Source organism: Lissotriton helveticus, chromosome 2_1, assembly GCF_964261635.1.
Source record: "Lissotriton helveticus chromosome 2_1, aLisHel1.1, whole genome shotgun sequence".
Lineage (NCBI taxonomy): Eukaryota > Metazoa > Chordata > Amphibia > Caudata > Salamandridae > Lissotriton > Lissotriton helveticus.
This window is the reverse complement of record NC_136059.1, coordinates 264,991,610-265,010,217: the sequence shown is the minus strand read 5'-3', so window position 1 is coordinate 265,010,217 and position 18,608 is coordinate 264,991,610. Positions and strand designations below refer to the sequence as shown.

At 48.3% G+C, this 18,608-nt stretch overlaps 1 protein-coding gene across 1 annotated transcript in view; it reads right to left on the bottom strand.

The window, feature by feature from the left end:
- Positions 1-4,488, bottom strand: part of LOC144817898 (tetraspanin-36-like) — a 98,216-nt gene extending 93,728 nt beyond the window's left edge. Inside the window, exon 1 of the mRNA XM_078674796.1 lies at positions 4,272-4,488. Coding sequence (XP_078530922.1) covers positions 4,272-4,331 — 60 coding nt within the window. The 5' untranslated portion in view covers positions 4,332-4,488. The remainder of the gene's footprint in view (positions 1-4,271) is intronic.
- Between the last annotated feature and the right edge of the window lie 14,120 nt (positions 4,489-18,608).

Below are 18,608 nucleotides of genomic sequence, written 5' to 3'. Positions count from 1 at the left end.
TACAATGAACTGCTGCAGGATCCATTTGCAACCGATTGAGCAAGATATTCTATAAAGCCGTTAAATCTCTACAAAAGACCTGCTCTAGTCCCAACTTCTTGAACAAGGAATTATTGGATTATAATGTTCTAAGGCTACTGTGGGATGTTATGTGCACAATTAGAAATTCTCTACCTGTAGCAAGATGATAAACTTCAGTTCACTTGAAATTTTGACTCAATTTCAAGATCTGGCAGTTTCCTCAATAAGTAGGTATTTTACAGGTGAGTGTACATTGCGAACATGGTCTTCCACTTTCTACAGCAACAAAAAAAGTATTTTGCATAGAAACAAAAAGACACAGCATCATAGTGGATAATATATATATTTTGGATATTGATTTGAGAGTTCAAGTCTGCTACTGTGGTAAAAATTGTTCTAACCAAGTAGTATTGTTCCATCAGGTGATCCTGTTAAAAGAGAGACACGTATGTGGTTACAAATCGTGCATATCCAAATGCTTTGTAGAGCACCAAAAAAAAAAAAAAACGTTAATGCACTTGGCTTCATATTCCAAATACATTTATGAACAACTACAGAGTATGTAATTCATACTGCTGGGTAGATACAGCAGGTTATGCTGACGGTCACGGAGCACAGCACTTACTGGTGGCAGGTGTGATGAGAATATGTTGCTCAGCAGTGTGAGAAGGCACCAGTGGGCTACGAGAGAACCTGGCATAGATATTGAACATGAAGAGCTGGCATTAGCGGGAAATGTGAGAAACTGGCATTAATGGACAAAAAGAAGGTTTAAATCAACGGTACAATTTAAAGTGTAGTCTCTGATGTGAGGGAAATTTTAAAAACTTGCCACCTATTCATTGATGTTTTATTCGTCCCTCTTTTACTTTGATTCTACCACAGTCATTTAGGACTAGTTTATTTTTAAGTTCACTTGTCTGGTTTTCTTACATAAAAAAAATAAAAGGCTTGCAATTTATTGTTCAATAATGATGCTCAACTACTATTTTGCTGTTCAAAGCCTGAAGGTGAAATGCATCGTGTGTGTTTATTTTAACAAACATTTGAGAAGTAAAAAAACTTGTTTACTGTACCCAGAAACCGAACATGTCATTTTACAAGGTTGTGTCAAATAAAAAGCACACTCTGAAAAGCAAACTGTTTACAGGATGTAACGGGATCAAATATTAAATGAATGCCAACACAACTTGTGAACAGTGGTTCTACAATTTAAAAACGAACATTGAGGGGTCCGAGACACGAGATGCTGCACCACACTAAAGCCTTGCCTACACACTAAAGAAAGTCACACTACTGCAACACGGGGAGGGTCACCCATTCCACCAGGAGATGTCAAATAGCAATAGAAGTTGTTAGGGGTTGTTTTGTTTTCGTATCAGAATCAAAAAAGTAGTTCTAGGATTACAGGGCACAAATGCAAATAGACTATTGAGATTGTAGGATATTAAGTGTACATAGAAAACTGTACCAGCAATATGGCTTAGGTTACGTTGTAAATGTAATTCCTTTGTGGCGCCTTCTAAAGCTTGCGCTCTGTGAGCTTGGAACGGTGCCAAGCTACTGTTTACAGATGGGCAACATACCGCACTGATGCTTGTAATATGAGGTCTGTATACTGATCATCCCATGCATACTACCAATAAAACAAATTTGGGAAGAAAAAAAAAAAACTAACATTGGCTCAAGAGTGAATGAACGCCCTTAAACTACTGTCGAAAGTACAACTAAGATGCAGTGACCTTGCATGAACTATCAACCTGTGCTTTTACAGTGAACTCATGAGGGTGGGCCTGGGTTAATCTATTGAAAAGGTGCACAGAACATGATTAAAGAGTTTGTTTCCTATAAGCTATCAATGTTACAAGCATTTTGTTAAATGGTGCAATTAAGCTCACGATGTGGACTACAATGACAAGAGATGTTCATTTACGCACACAAGGGCATTTGAATATTGGAACCATAGTATTGTCTGATACATTGTGCTCTTCATATCATTTACAAAAATATCATTCCAATTGAGGTAATAGTAGAAAATGTACACCCAATGAGACAATATTTTTGTAAACAATATTTTATGATGATATTTTTGCTAGCTCTATTTTTAGATTAAACTGTGTTGGAGTTCCACTTAAAGCCTACTGCTCTTTAATAAACGAACAAACACATTGCTTCTCTGACAATACATAGCTCACAGTCCAGGGTCCATTATCAGAACGTCTGTACTTAAAAATATTGAAATTTTTGGCCCTCAATATAACTTACTTCATTTATTAATACGGTATTGAATAAAAACCTTAGATGACCTAAAGCTTGCACAGAAAGGAGCAGAACTACAAAGGATGGTCAGCTCCGTTTTCCTTTTATATACCCAGACCGGTGCTTTATGAAATCTTTACTGATGGCAAACCTGTCCAGAGATGCGAAAACTCAATTTAGATCCAAGAGTCACTTGTAGGGAATCAGTTAGGAAAACAGTATGGGAGCTACACTAATCCTAAACAGTATTTACCTTGCTGTCGTAGTACCGTTGTTTTGAATAAACTGGCCTAGTACAAAGAGACACTTGAGAAATGCTTTTGTGCTTGCAGCCTCGGGCGCCAATTTATCTTTAACAGCCAAAACCTCTGCTGCCACCCTCATCAAGGTTTTCAGTCTTGATGGCAATAGATGTTAGATGCATATGTACAACAGAAGGTTGGAGAGAAGCCTCAAGTACAATGGCCCCAAAAAATAATAAGGAAAATCTATATTTTAAATAAAAGTATTAAAGTAACAGAGAAAACTGCAATAGCTTCTCACACGGTAGAAGCCTGAATTATAAGTGGTGTGATATATCAGGTGACATGACAGAAGTACAGCCACGAGCTACACTGAGGTCTGCACATGATCATGACCCGATTTCTCGGTGTTTATGTCCGTAGGAGTAGGGGGAGGAGGCCTGTTATACAGCATCATCATGTGATGTGGCAAGGGGGTGGGGGGGGTTATTCAGATTTTTTCAAACCAACGTTCTAGATTTAATTGAATATAATATGCTCATATTTAGAGGTTTCCGGGCTACGAGATAAATAAAGTGAAACGCAAAGGCAGGCATAGCAAAATATATGCTCCCTTCTAAGCAATCTGGAGGAAAATGGACTGAAACTGCTACACTTAAGAACGGGGTGTTTTCTTGCAAACTGAACCAGAAACTACCAAATACTAACATTAATGCTATCCAGACAAGGTGTGAAATCATAAACAATTGTCTCCTAAAAACTGTCCTTCGAACAACCAACTGAAACATTGAAAATTGAGATCATAAATGTTATTATATTTATACTTCCTATTTCCAAACTTGATATTTCGATCCCTCAATAAAATTACCACAACTTTTCCACAGGGTACAAGGTCAAAAGAAGCAAACAAATCTGCACAGTACTAGAAAACTGAGTTTTAAATATCATGCTCCCAAAACGTCGATAACTAAAATGTCGACAGGGCAAAACAGTTAAGTAGACTTAATTCTACATAGCTTGATTAAATAAAAACCTAGGATCGGTTTCGCATTTGTTAGGCCTCATCAGCCAGGTATAGCTGGGTTCCAGTGTGTGCTAAATGTGTCGCCCAGACATTGGTCCTGTGCACAATGTAACTAAGACGAAACCAGTCCTGGGTGCTTATACTCCAGTTCAAGGAGGACATGCCTGGCAGTTCGGGCTGGACTCTTCGACTGGAGCAGGGTTGAGACTGGTTTGCATAGTGCTGGGTCCAAACTGAGGTGGCACTGTATGCTAAATAACGATGTGTGCGAGGTTCTTTTGTTTCTGGTTGTGTCCATTGGTGACGGTCACCGTGATAACATCACACAAACCTCCCCTAGCGTCATTGTCCAGACAAGGTCAACAGCCAGGTGCATTCAATAGTCACCAAAATCAATTTCAGACCAAGTTTAAACAAATAATTCGACAGAAAATTCTCCGACAACTAGATTCAGACTGTTAATTCAAAACGTACACATGACTGTTGTAATAATTTCTACAATGACTTGGCATGCTTGTTTACACGTTAACGCTAGCAGATTTTGGTTATCTAAGTTGTGCTTTATATATATATATTTAGTTTTGTTTATTCTTTATAAATGTTTTGCAACGTACGCTTGTACTTCTACCTGCTTACAATACCTGGACTCCCACTATTACTTTTTAAAAAGAGTGACAATATTGCTCTTTTTTAAACTTTTCGCCGCTTACAAAGAACACGCTTACCCAGAATATGAGGCTGAGCAGAATCAGGACGGTTTTGGAGGTGATGACCCCGCAGTCCATGTTTAAACTTTAGTCGTCTTGGAGTCCTGCGCGTTGCTTGCTGCCTGTATATCTCCGAAACACCTTCCTCTTCTCTGCGTGGCTCTTATCGTTTGCCTGATCGGAGAATGAGCTGCCAGGCACATGACTCGCATTATACTGCGGAGGTCACGTGGCTGCAGTCCCTACCTCACCAATCACCCGAGAGGGAGGCGGGGGGAGCCATGCTACGCTTGTTCAACAATGATATGCTATGGGAGCCGCCATCTTTAAACGGAGTCCTTTCCACGCCACTGTTCCAGCTGGAGGGTATAGGATGTCATTTGTTATCGATGAATCTGAGTTTTATTAATTTACTTAAAGCATTTGTATATATTCGGGAGGAATTTGTATGCGCATAATTTTTTACTGAGGTATTTAAAAAAGTAAATTTTCTCCAATTAGATTTTCAGTTTTGCATCTTCAGCAAAGTTCCAACATCTCAGCGAATAGCAAGATTACTATTGGGTCCATCAAGGTGTATTCTTTTTGGTCTGTCCTGAGGTGTTTCGATCCTTTTATGGTCGCTTTAGCAGCATATTGGAGTTGTGCCTCAACATTAGGATAACTCCCAACTCTTCAAGAGTAAAATAAGCATTGCCAATACTAATAGATCTGCCTTACAAACATTGTTTATGGCAATGTGAAGCATTACAAGTAAATAGCATTGGCATAGATACCCATTGTGTGGAAACACGGAAGTGGAGGTGTTGTGGTGTGACAACCAGAGCTGCTGACTTTGGAACTAGAGAACGGTGTTCGAGTATCCAGGCTCAACATCTGTGACTCTGGGCAAATCAGTTAATCTCCCTGTGCCTAAAAAAATGAATGTGTCTCCCAGTGTACTGTAGCTGGTGCTCATGTAAAGCGCTCCAATACCTGCTGTCATGTTCACCGATATACAACTGAAAAATATATATATATTGATGTAGGTTGAAAGTTCAGGTGACAGTTGCACAATCAATCAAGACCTAAAAATCCATGTAGGTTAATGACTTCCCTCTCATCTGTGCTACTGCCAGAGAGAAACAACTTAAATTATCTTAAGACATTTTAATAGCATTCCAATGTCTGAAGAACTAAACCTACAGAAACTTAACAGATTATACAAGTTAGCAATCAAAGAGGTACTATTCAGACCAAATGCTAAATGTACAAATAAATAATTTTATACAGTTCAGTTCAGTTCATACGTCTTTATTTCGAATATTTCATCATAAAACACACACACATAAAATAGCAACAACCAACATTACACAACCAATGATTTAAAAGAACAATTTAATAGCACAAATATATACACATAATACAGTTTATATGCCAGTATAAAAAGGATGTTGCTACCATGAACCAATACTTCATTAAAACAATGTAAGAAATGAGTCTCTAAGATCTATTAAGAAAACAGCACAACAAATGCTAAACCCAGTCAACCTCTAGCCAGATGAATGGTCCTAATAGTCCACATCCAACCCAGGAATTTTGCTACTGCTATTACAATGCATTCCCTAGTGTCAGACCTGAGAATCCTTAGGGCTTGCAGCCCCACCCGAGTGCCGATGTTTTGGCAAATAGATTTAAGCCATTTTTTACGGGGGGCTGCATAGGCAGGACATGCAAAAAATATGTGACCAATAGACTCCCTCTGATCCGCACACAGAAAACAAAATTCATCCCCCTGGCCGACCCAATTTTTTGTGAACATTCTTATGGGCAAGGAACTGACCCTAAACTGGTGGTATAGCTTTCTATCACTCGTCTTAGTGATGATATCCCAGTAATCTTCTAAGGACGGTTCAAACTTGTGTTCTAAGAACATTCCTGACAGGGATGAAACATTTATCTGTGCGAGATGTTTTTGTCGGACTGAAAGCCAGTATAAATCTTTAAAGGCCTTTTTCGAAGGGAAGCAATTGTTTACTGGATCAGACCACAAATTGCTCAATCCCATATCAAATCAAATCAAATCAAAGATAGCTTTATTCGGTATTTTGACAAAAAACCATAAAAGCACAGAAAATGCAAAATACATACATACAATACACACATTAGCTTTACATTTAAATAACCCATTGCAAAATGCATGGTAATAAAATCGCAACATATAAAAAACAATAATTAAAATCCATAAGAAAATTCATAAAAGGTCATGCAATTCATAGGGTTTATAGGGAACATATGATCATTATGGCGAATATGTATTATTTGATGTAATTATGCGCAAGATAATACATTTAACAATCACGGTCAGAAAACATACTTATCAGACCAAAGTCCCTCTACATTTTACAACAAATGACAAAAATTTGATCGCTACGGTGATGGTAAGTTCATCTTGCAACATGTACAATCTGATCAATGCAGGTTTACATTTTCTCAGACCCCAAGACTTTAAAATTGGTATCAAATATCTTTTTCTACCCCACTGGTAATACTTGCAAAAAAAGATACAGTGTATATTTGACCGGGTAGATATGTCATCACACGGACATTTTATCAATTTAACAGACCAATCATTAGGAACGGGGAACGATATTAATCTATAGAAACAGTCAGTCCTCATTCATGTCAGAAGCATTCTATGGTAGCACGAAAAGGCTGGTGCCAGATAAGGGTGAAGGCCCGGGCCGTGGAGAATACGACAGTGGGCTACAATTGTGCTCTTGTTCCCATCTAAATACCACCTCCTGTCCTCCAACAAATCGAGGCATGCCACTTTTAAGGCTTTTTTTGTTATTCGGGTGCATGAGGTGGGATTTAGGTAGAGATCTGGTTGACCGACAGAGTTCAGGAATTTTTTAACATAAGCTCATCCCATATCTATTAGTAGCAATCTTACTTTTTTGAACCATGGTAGGTTGCCCGAACCCACGACTGATCTGACATCCATAATTTCTTTTGCAAAAAGTGCATGTTCTGGGGTAGTCCAGATCCTCCTCCAGAGGGCCACCGGTCTGAACCGTGCCACATCATCAATTGAGTGGCAACCTAGGTCCATTAGAAGCGGTTTTAATGGGCTAGAACGGGGGAGGTCTATTAGATTTCTTAAAAATGTATTTTGGATTTTAACAATTTGGGTTAGGTCCACAAAACCCCAGAGGCACGCTCCGTACAGGATCGCTGACCTAATCCTGGAATTATATATCTTTAAAGCAGGACCTATCCTTTTTGTTAATGAAGACCTCTGCTCTTTAACTAGTCACCCCGATAGCTGGGCAAACTTAAGTGAAAGAGTATCAATCTGGGGCTTCCAACTAAGCTTATTCTCAAGGACAATCCCTAGATAAGTCATAACATTGGTCTGTTCCAGTGGAATACCATTCATTGTGACGTGGCCCACCACAGATTTATTGTTAGTGAGTATCATAAATTTAGTTTTAGCTACATTCACCTGTAGATCGTTTATTTGACAAAATTCCTCAAATTTATTTAGGGCCGCCTGCAGGCCCTGCTGGGGTTTTGATATTACAAGGGTGTCGTCCGCAAACATTAGTAACAGAAACTTAGTACCACCCAAAGTAGGAGCATCAGTTTGAAATGCCAGGAAGTACTGCACAACCCTATTAATGAACAACAAGAACAGGGTTGGTGCTAGTACGCACCCCGGGCGCACACCCCGAGACACAGGGAATCTCTTGGTGACCTGACCCTGCTTACCCCAGCGCACCTGAGCAAAGTTATCATTATGCAGCTTAATCACTAAATCCAAGAGTTCCGGTGGCATCCCCATACTACTAAGTGCCTCCCATAGCTTTGCCCTAGGAACCAAATCAAATGCGGATTTTAGATCCACGAAGGCTGCATATATAGTACCACCTCCCAGGCTAACAGTTCGCCAATAAATCATTATAAAACAGAATACCTGTTTGATGGTACTTATACAGGACCTAATCCCAGCCTGCAGAGGAGACAGAATACCCTCAAGCTCTATCAAACTCTGTATTTTTGCTAGCACCATTCTTGCAACGATTTTCTGTACAGAGTCTATCAAACTTATAGTACAATAATTCCCCGGAGCTGAGCGATCACCCTTTTTGTAAATTGGCAAGATCTCTGCTCCGCGCCAGGAGATACCTGCCCCCTTCGATATTGCATTGCCAAGAAAGGCAATGTATGGGACCCAATTTGCTAGGTCATGTTTAAAAAGATCTGCTGGGATGCAATCCATTCCGGAGCTTTGCCATTCGGGATCTTTTTCAGTGCATCCTCCACATCTTTACGTTCAAATTTTAAAGCTTGGCAATTGGGCAAGGAACTTAAATCAGGAGGAGGGTGATCACCATCCAGTTCGAGCCCCCTAAACTGGGACTCAAAAAACCCGACCCAATCATCAGGAGACACATAGTTATCTGGCTCTTGGGATTGAGGGATATTTCACCACTTAACTATGTGCCAAAACGGGAGGCGTGGCCAAGCAGCATGGCCGACAGGACGTGAGCTTCACCAGCTCCGTCCGAGGACCCACTAAATCCTGCATTAAAGATCCTTGCTGGACCCTCCAAGAGGTGCTGATGGTCCGGATCCTCTCTTGATGAGCCTGGGACCCCCACATTGCGGGGAGACCCTTCGGTGCCCCGGTAACGCCGCCGAAGACCGAAGCGGCGATCTAGGGGCTCCGCCTGCATCTACGCGAGACCGCGGACTGGGCCTGCGCGAAGGAATAGCGGTGCATGCGGCCCGCTCGGAGAGGACGTCCTGCGGCTCCGGGGTTGATCGCGCCCGCGGCTGATCCCCCGGCTGTTGGCGAGGAGTGGCGAGTGTCCAGACCGACTGGAGGAGGGCCGTTCCGTGGTCCGGTGACTCCCGCTGACTCGTGAGAGGGGTTGTGGTGCCCGCCCCTCCCCCCACCGATCCTCTGCTGCGCCGGAGCTCCCGGTTGCAGCGCGCAGCCCCGGGTGAGTGCTTTCCTGGTCCCTGGGGCTTTGCTGGACTATTGGAGGACTGGGGCGGTGTAAACGCCGTGGGCTCGACGCTGGCCTGGCTGGAGCTGGTGGCCTGGGGCCTGCACGGAGCGCCCCTCCTGGTTTTCTTGCGGCTGTGGGGTCTGTGGCCTCCGCCCCCTCTGCAGAGACTGTGGCGGCCTTTACACGTAGAGCCTGCGGTGGGGCCGGGACTTACTGCGGTCTGCCGCACTGACTTACGGGGGACCCAGACGGCTTGGGGCCACCCCCTGGACTGCGCGCCGACTTGCCGACGGCCGGGCGGCTTCCCTCCCGAGTGGCAGCGGCATTCGGACTGTGGTGGCCCTGACCCGCGCCTTACCCCTGGAAGCTCGAACATTGTCCTACTGCTCCTGGAGGGTGGAGAGGCTCGCCCGGGGTGCACTGGTTGGCGGGGGTAGCAGTTGGTTGGCTGCTCTAGACTTGATCACCGGAGATCCTCCCACCCGGCCCGGCGAGTGTGTCGTGAAGTGCTGGTTTCCACATTTTCCCTACTTTCGTGGTGGGAGTCACCGCCTGGACCGTGTCTACCTACCGCCGCCTGCTGAACTGTCCTTTCTTAGCTTTGTCGCTGGGCCCTGTACCTGACCGGTGGGGCTCGGCGGGACCTGGCCGGGACGCTTCGGGGGGGCTGCCGTCCTGCCCGCCAAGATGGCGACCCGCAAGGATAGAACTGCGAAGTCCTCCCAGCCCAACACCATTGTGCAGTATACCACTCCACGGCTGCCGTCGCAGAGGATCACGAGGCAGACGGGACCGGAGGATGGGGGGGATGACCCGCATGAGCCTTCCCGGGCGGAGATCCTTAAGGCTATCCAGGGATCCCATTCTGCCTTGGAGAGGCAGATCGAGACTGTATCGATAGATGTGAACCTCCTCCGGACGGATCTCCGTAAGGTGGCGGACAAGGTTTCGGATGCGGAGGGCAACATCGCACAACTACAAACTGAAGTGGATTCCTTGCAAAAATCGGTCACACACCTGACGTCCACTGCCCGCGCGCTGGAGAGAAGGGCTGAGGATGCGGAGGGCAGGGCCCGTCGGAGTAACATCAGGATCCTGGGCGTCCCGGAACGCCTTGAGGCGGGAAATGCTGAACGCTTTCTGGAGACATGGATCCGAACCCAACTGTGCCCGACCGGCCTGTCCAGTGTCTTTGTCATTGAGAGTGCGCACAGGGCCCTGGTCCCCCCTCCGCGCCCGGGCGATCCCCCTAGAGCCCTCATTGCAACGATCCTGAACTATAAAGATCGTGATTGTATTCTGCGGGCCGCGAGGGAAAAGGAGTCCATCACCATTGAAAATAGCCGAATTTCCATCTATCCGGACTATACTCAACAGGTGCAGGAACAACGGAAGTCCTACCTGGGAGTGAAGCAGAAACTTCGGGACATGAAGCTCCAATACATGCTCCTTTACCCAGCCAAACTCAAGGTGCTCTCCCAGGGACGCGCTCACTTCTTCGAATCCCCGGCGGAGGTGTGGGAGTGGCTCGAGATACGAGGAGACGACCTACCCCCTGTTGAGCGGGGCGGCCCCCGAGGCGCCGGCGAGGCAGAGGGAGACGCAGATCTGGATCTCGGGGTTCTGCCGAGCCTCGGATTACCGTGGGGGAGGATGGAGCGCTTCACGTGAGAGTACCGTCGGCGGGAGCTACTCCAGAGTCACTTGAGGCGCCTGCTCCTGGTGAGATCCTGGTCCCGGATACCTTGCAGGAAACTTTCCCAGACGCATACCCCGCTCCTCCGGTGATCCCGGAAACTGCCCTCTCCGAAACACGTCCTGAATGAGCTCTGACATGAGGTACTGTCTTGTTGAACCGTTGTTGCCCTCGGAGGTTGGGTGGGCCTCCCTTCCTGGTTATTGTCAGACCAAGGCTGTCTACCTACTGCTGGGAACCCTGGTTGGTTGACTGTGCAGAGGATTAATGCTCCGTTGGACGGGGTGATGTGGCACGGGGTCCGAGAGTTTATGGCGTACCGTCGCCCAGCATTGAACTGTTTTTCATTGACTTTCCCGGAGTCTGTCCTGGAACATTGGGTCCTCGGGGAGTTGGGGGGGAGGGTGGGTGGTTTTGGTTGGTTGTGTGTGAGTGTGGGGTGAGTGGGCTGTGCACGTCCTGGCACTGGCAGGGGGAGGGCAGGGTAGCCTTTTTGGTTGTTGCTGTCATTTTGCTCGCGGGTGGGGGTGGGGGGACTGTTTCTGATGGGGTGTTGAGCCCCACTGTTTTTGGATGGCGTTGGCAAGGGGAAGGCGGGAGAGAGTGTTTTCTAGTTGCACCATTCCTGCTCATGGGTGGGGGAGGAGGGGGGGGATTTTTTCAGGGGTTGTGTGGTTGGTGGCGATGTGGGGTTGGGGTGAGTTGTGGGGGGAATTTGTTTTTGGCATAAGGTGTACTGCGGTTCGCGCCCCTGGAAGGCTGCTTGCAGAGGTTGAACTTGGGTGCCCGGATGGGCAGGACCAAAGCTTATGGGATTCAAATTTTTAACTTGGAACGTGCGTGGCCTGGGTACTTGCTCCAACCGACACAGGGTGCTGTGCTTCCTTCGCCGCCATGGTGTTTCAGTGGCGTGTTTGCAGGAAACGCATATGAATGAGGAGGGTGCTCTTAAGTTGGCGAAGAAATGGAGGGGTCAGATGTTCCATTCCTCCTTCTCTGCTTATGCTAGGGGGGTCCTGATCTGGGTGGCACCCGGGGTTCCCCTGGCGGTCCAGTATGTCGAAGCGGATGTTGAGGGCAGATATATTCTTATACGAGTGAAGCTTGCTGGGAAGGACTTCCTGCTGGTGAACTCTTATGCACCTAATATAGATGACCCGGATTTCTTTACCGGCTTGCAGGAGCTTATAGTGTCAGACTTGGATGCTCCCCTCCTCTGGTTTGGAGATTTTAATTGTGTACTGGATCCACTGCTGGACAGGCATCCCCCCCGCGTGGGTACGAAGCCTCGGATGACGGCACGTCTCCGAGAGGTGATGGATAATCTGGGTGCTGTCGATGTCTGGCGTCTCAGTAACCCGGGACTGAAGATTTATACTTGTTATACCCCCACGCACAACACACATAGTCGGCTCGACAGAGTCCTTGCTGCCAATCTTGGTGCATCCCTTGTCTTATCGGTCACACATCAGGCCCGGTTTTTATCCGACCACTCGCCCGTGACGTGTATGGTACAATGGGTGGACCGGTCCTCCCGTCCAAGGACCTGGCGGATGCCAGGGGATCTTTTACAAGATCCGGTGGGCCGGGACCATGTGGAGACATCCCTGCGTAACTATTTAGACTTTAACTGGGGAGTGGGTGATGTTCCTTTTGCGATCAAATGGGATGCCCTAATGGCAGTCGTGCGGGGCGCATGTATGGGGCTGACATATGGAGTACGCAAACAGTTGCTCCGTGAACTTACGTGTGCTGAGGAGCGCCTCAGCCGCTGCCAGTCCTTACCGGACCCGGAGGGGCTGGACCTGGCCTCTGAACGGACAGCTCGTGAGGGCGTTCATGATATCCTGGACCGGCTGGATAGATTCACTCTTGGCCGCTATCGACAGCGTCTCCACCGTGAGGGGGACAAGTCGGGCCGATTGCTGGCCTGGATTCTCCGCAGGGAATCGGGCCCTGCACGGATTGTGGCGCTGAGAAACCCCGCTGGGGACCTGGTGCACTCGGAGCGAGACCTCCTTGTGGTGCTTCGTACCCATCTACAGAAGGTCTATACCGCCGACCCCCTGGTAACGGAGGCATCGTATCAGCCATACCTCCGTGACTTGCCTCTCCAGGCCCTCTCTAAGGAGGATGCTGAGGAGATGGACGTTCCGCTGACGCTTCATGAGGTCAAGGTGGCGTTGGCCGCCCTGCCGAGGGCTAAGACACCGGGTGGCGACGGTTTCCCCCCGGAATTTTACCAGGCGTTTGCGGATATCCTCGCCCCTCACCTCCTGCAGGTTTACCATGAGGCGCTGGAGCGTGCCGTGCTCCCGCCCACCATGCAGCAGGGTGAAGTCTGCATGCTCTTGAAACCGGGTGGGGATAGCTGTGACTCCGCGGCCTACCAGACAATTACTTTAATCAATACCGACGCGAAAATCCTCACCAAGATCTTGGCCACCCGGCTGGCGCCACATATGGCGCGCTTAGTTCATCATGATCAGTGCGGGTTCATCCCGGGCCGCAATACCGCCATGAATCTCCGGCGCCTGAACCACGTTCTACATGAAGTGCGCAACAGGGAAGAGCCTCAGGTCCTGGTCTCGTTTGCTGGGGGTACCTGTTGGAGGTGCTCCGGTTGGCGGGGGTGGGGCCCCTTTTCTGCGCCTGGATCCGTATTCTGTACAGTGCGCCCACAGCCAGGGTCAGACTTGGAGCGGCCCGCTCGGAGGAGTGGCAGTTGGGCAGGGGCACCCGACAGGGGTGTCCCCTGTCTCCGCTCCTATTCGCTCTGGTGATTGAGCCCCTGGCGGTGTCACTCTGTGCGGAGATGGCGCCCTGGGGAATACGTGTAGGAGATGGGGTGCACTTGGTCTCGCTTTACGCGGACGATGCGCTGTTCTACCTGACCTCCCCTCGGGAGTCGCTGCCGCTCCTGTTGCGCCATTTAGAGCGCTTTGGTGCAGCTTCTGGGCTGCGCCTTAATCCTGAGAAGTCCCTGATCTTTCCCCTTGCGGGATGCGGTGAAGACCCCAGCGTGGGTTTCCCGCCCCTGGGATTGCGGTGGGAGATGGAGGCCTTCCGCTATCTGGGTATCCAGGTGGCAGTCTCTGATGAACAGTTACTTGCCCGGAACGCCGACCGTGTCCTTACTTCCCTACAACAATCTGTGGACTTCTGGAATACGCTCCCGCTCTCTCTCATGGGACGGTTGGCCATCTCGAAGATGGTGATGCTGCCTAGAGTATTGTATATCCTTCAGAACACCATCTGTCCTCTTCCCCCTCGTATTTTCAACAAGCTTAATACGATGCTCACCTCCCTGCTGTGGGCGGGCAGGCGCAGCAGAGTTGCCTTGCGCACGGTGGTCAGACGCTGGGAAGAGGGGGGCCTGGAAGCCCCGCGCTTTGATTTATATTATTACGCGGCCCAACTTCTACCTGCTGCGCGCTGGTTCGCGGGTACGGACAATTGGGAGTTGCGACTCCTGACTGGTAGCGCAGATGAGAAGGCGTTGCAAGTGGCTCTAATGCGTGGCAGAGGAGCGGATGACGCGCTGCCGTACATTGTCCGACACACTGCGGGACTTTGGCAACGAGTTGTGGAAAGGGTGCTGAGACGGGCCCCTTTTCATAGGGAGCTACCAGTATGGATATTAGCACCGGTCACACTAATGGAGGAGCACATGTCGTTTCGGGAATGGCGTGAGGGCGGCTGTGACACCTTGGCAGACCTGTATCCAGGCGAGTCCTTCGTGACCCTGGAGAGAGCTTCGGAGGCCTTCAGTCTTACTGGGGGTCAATACCTTCACTATAGAGGCCTGCAGGACATGGCGAGAGCGACCTGGCCACAGTTTCCTGAGGCGCCCCCAGTGTCCCAAACTCTGAATGTCCTGCTATTGTGCGGCACAGGACGGAGACTGATAACGCTGTTATATATGGCGTTAAGATGTGACTCAGCCCCCCCGATATCCCCGTCCTGGGCGGCATGGGAGGCGGATCTGGGGGTTGCCTTAGACCCGGGACAGCGGAAGCGGATAGGGACGCTTACCAAGAAGGTGTCGTGTAATGCACGTTTTAAACTGATCCATTTTAATTTCATGCACCGCACTTATGTAACCCCAGTTGCTTTGCACCGCATTGATGCGGATAAATCGGATGCCTGTCCTAGGTGTGGTTCAGTCGGAGCCGGATTTCTCCATTTGGCCTGGGAGTACCCACTGGTAGGAGACTTTTGGAGAGTAGTAGTGGAACACATCCGGAAGGTCACGAGTCTGAGTCTTGACCTAACCCCGCTCCATTGTTTGTTAGCCCTGGTCCCCAGACGTAGGAAAAGGAATCTGTCATATAAAATGCTACAGCTGCTCTTGGTACTGGCTAGAAGGAGGGTGGCTATTACCTGGATGGGACAAAGGGCGCCAGATGTGACACTGTGGCTTCGGGATGTGGGGGAATGGACATTGGCTGAAGAAACACACATACAGCATACACGTAGAGATGAACGGTTACCGGAGGACTTATTTGCATGGCGTATGATGTGCGCTGTGGGGTCGGCTGACAGCGACTCCGATGCAACTAGTGCAGCATTGTTCTCCTCCGAGGAATCAGGGCCTGAGGATGGGGTGGCGGGAGGGGGGGAGGGAGAGTAGGTGGTGGAGTAATACCCTATTGAGCGCGCACAAGTCACTTATTGTCAGTGTCTATACTAGCATTGTATCCCGAGGATTTAAACCTTGTATCTCCTGTTATATCTGCAACTGTTGGAGCCGTACTAGGACTGTGCACTGTATACACCTGTGTCTATCTATACTGATGCCAATTTTGGGGGGAACTGTATTGTTTATTTTGCTGAAAAAATAAAGTTAAAAAAAACAAAAAAACTATGTGCCAAAACTTCGTCTGGTTTTTCAACCTACTGGCATCTAGGAGCTCCTCCCAGTGATGGTCAAGTTCAAGTTCAAGTTTAAATTTGTATAGCGCACTACTCACCCAGAGGGTCTCAAGGCGCTTGAGGGAGGGGGGAGCTTTATCCAAGTTTTTAGTTGTTTTCTGAAGGAGAGGTGGTTCCGTGTAAGGCAGAGGTGGGTGGGGAGAGAATTCCAGGTCTTGGCCGCTAAGTAGGAGAAGGAATTTCCCCCCATGGTGGATCTTTGGATGCGTGGGATTGCGGCGAGGGCTTGATTGGACGATCGAAGTTTGCGGGTGGGGGTGTAAAAGGACAGGCGTGTGTTGAGGTATTCGGGTCCTAGGTCGTAGAGGGCTTTGTGTGCGTGGGTGAGAAGGTGAAACGTTATTCTCTTGTTGACGGGGAGCCAGTGGAGGTCTTTCAGGTGCCCGGAAATGTGAGCTTGTCGGAGAATGTCAAGGATGAGTCTGGCTGAGGCGTTTTGGATGAGTTGGAGTTTTTTCTGTAGTTTGGCTGTGGTTCCGGCGTAAAGGGTGTTTCCGTAGTCCAGTCGACTTGTGACCAGTGCATGGGTGACTGTCTTTCTTGTTTCGGTGGGGATCCAGCGGAAGATTTTTTGAGCATTCGTAGGATGTTGAAGCATGATGATGAGACGGCGTTGACTTGTCTGGTCATCGAAAGGGAGGAGTCTAGGATGAAGCCCAGGTTACGTGCGTGGTCCGTTGGTATGGGTGCGGTTCCCAGGGCCGGTGGCCACCATGAATCGTCCCAGGCGGAGGGGGACGTTCCTAAGATGAGGACTTCTGTTTTGTCCGAGTTCAGTTTTAGACGGCTGTTCTTCATCCATTCGGCTACTTCTTTCATCCCTTCGTGTAGGTTGGTTTTGGCGGTGTTTGGGTCTTTGGTGAGGGAGAGGATCAGCTGGGTGTCGTCTGCGTAGGAGATAATGTTGAGGTTGTGTTGGCGCGCAATGGATGTGAGGGGACTCATGTATACGTTGAAGAGGGTGGGACTGAGTGAAGATCCTTGGGGTATGCCGCAGATGACTTCTGTGGCCTCTGATCTGAAAGGGGGGAGGCGGACTCTCTGGGTTCTTCCGGAGAGGAACGAGATTATCCATTCCAATGCTTTTCCTTGTATTCCGACGTTGCTGAGGCGTTGTATAAGGGTGCTATGACAGACTGTGTCGAAGGCTGCGGAGAGGTCCAGTAGCCTTTCTACGCTGTCCAGCAGGGTTCGAATGTCGTCTGTTGCTGCGATGAGGGCGGTCTCGGTGCTGTGTTTGGCTCGGAAGCCGGACTGTGAAGGGTTGAGGGATTTGTTGGATTCGAGGAAGGCGGCGAGTTGACTGTTGACGGCTTTCTCAATGACTTTGGCAGAGAATGGGAGGAGCGAAATGGGGCGGTAGTTCTTAAGTTCAGTGGGGTCTGCTGTAGGTTTCTTCAAGAGGGCGCTGAGTTCGGCATGTTTCCAGCTTTCCGGGAAGGTAGCGGAGTTGAGGGAGCAGTTGATGACGTCTCGGAGATGGGGTGCGATAATGGAGTCTGCTTTGTTGAAAATGTGGTGGGGACATGGGTCGGTTGGTGATCCTGAGTGAATGGTGTTCATCAGGCGGATGGTGTCTTCGGTGGTGATTGGGTTCCAGGCGCAAAGGTTGTTGGAGGGGGGTTCAAGTTCGGAGGTGGGTGGGGTGGACTGGTCTCCAAAGCTGTTATGTATGTCAGCGATTTTGTTGTGGAAAAACGAGGCTAGAGAGTCGCAGAGGTCTTGGGAGGGAATGATGTCATTGGTGCTGGCAGTGGGGTAGGTAAACTCTTTGACGATGTTGAATAGTTCTTTGCTGTTGTGGGCGTTGTTGTCGAGTCGATCCTTGAATGATGATTTCTTGGTGGATCGGATCAGTTGGTGGTGTTTGCGGGTGGCGTTCTTGAAGGTGGCCAGGTTGTCAGAGGTTGGGTTTTTTTGCCATGCTTTCTCGAGGGTGCGGCAGATCTTCTTGGATTTCTTAAGGTCATCATTAAACCATGGGGCTTTTTTGCTGCCTTGCTTGATTTGATGGTTTTTCAAGGGTGCTAATTCGTCAGCGCTGTGGGTGATCCATTGTGTGAGGTTGGTGGCTGCTTGGTTTGGGTCCGATGATTTTGCAGGAGGGTTTTGGTGAAGCGATGTGAAGAGTTGGTCGGAGGTAATTTTGTTCCAGTTTCTCCGTGGAATTGGTTGTGGGTGGTATGGGTCGTAGTCTTTTTGAAGTTGAAGTGAACGCAGCTGTGGTCCGTCCAATGGAGGTCGTCCCACTCTTTTTTAGAAAGACTTTGGACTTTGCGATAGTTTGTCCTAGCCTTCCTAATAGCTGGCACAATGCCTGACCTTATAGCTGTCACCAGCTGGCCGTAGGATTTAAGACAGGTTTTATTGTACCAAACTTTTCCAGGGGCCTGAAATTCAGATCTTAGGGGCTTACTGGGTTTGGAAAAACACGATTTTAACTCCTGGAAAAGTGCTTCATGAATTTCCAACGTCTTCTCAATAATATCTTCCTGTGTCGGAAGGGATTGCAAAGCACACAAGGTCCTGGAGACCACCGTGTTAATCCTAGCTAAGACACCGGGATCTTCGATGATCCTTGACCAACGGACCCTTCGCATATCGTTGGTCAGTAAAATATCAGCAGTCGTGGTCTCTCTTTGGTTTGAACACCTTTTGCCACCATTCATGATTAAGATCAGCAGAAGTGGATTGTGATCACTCTCTTGGCGGTCAAGAATCATC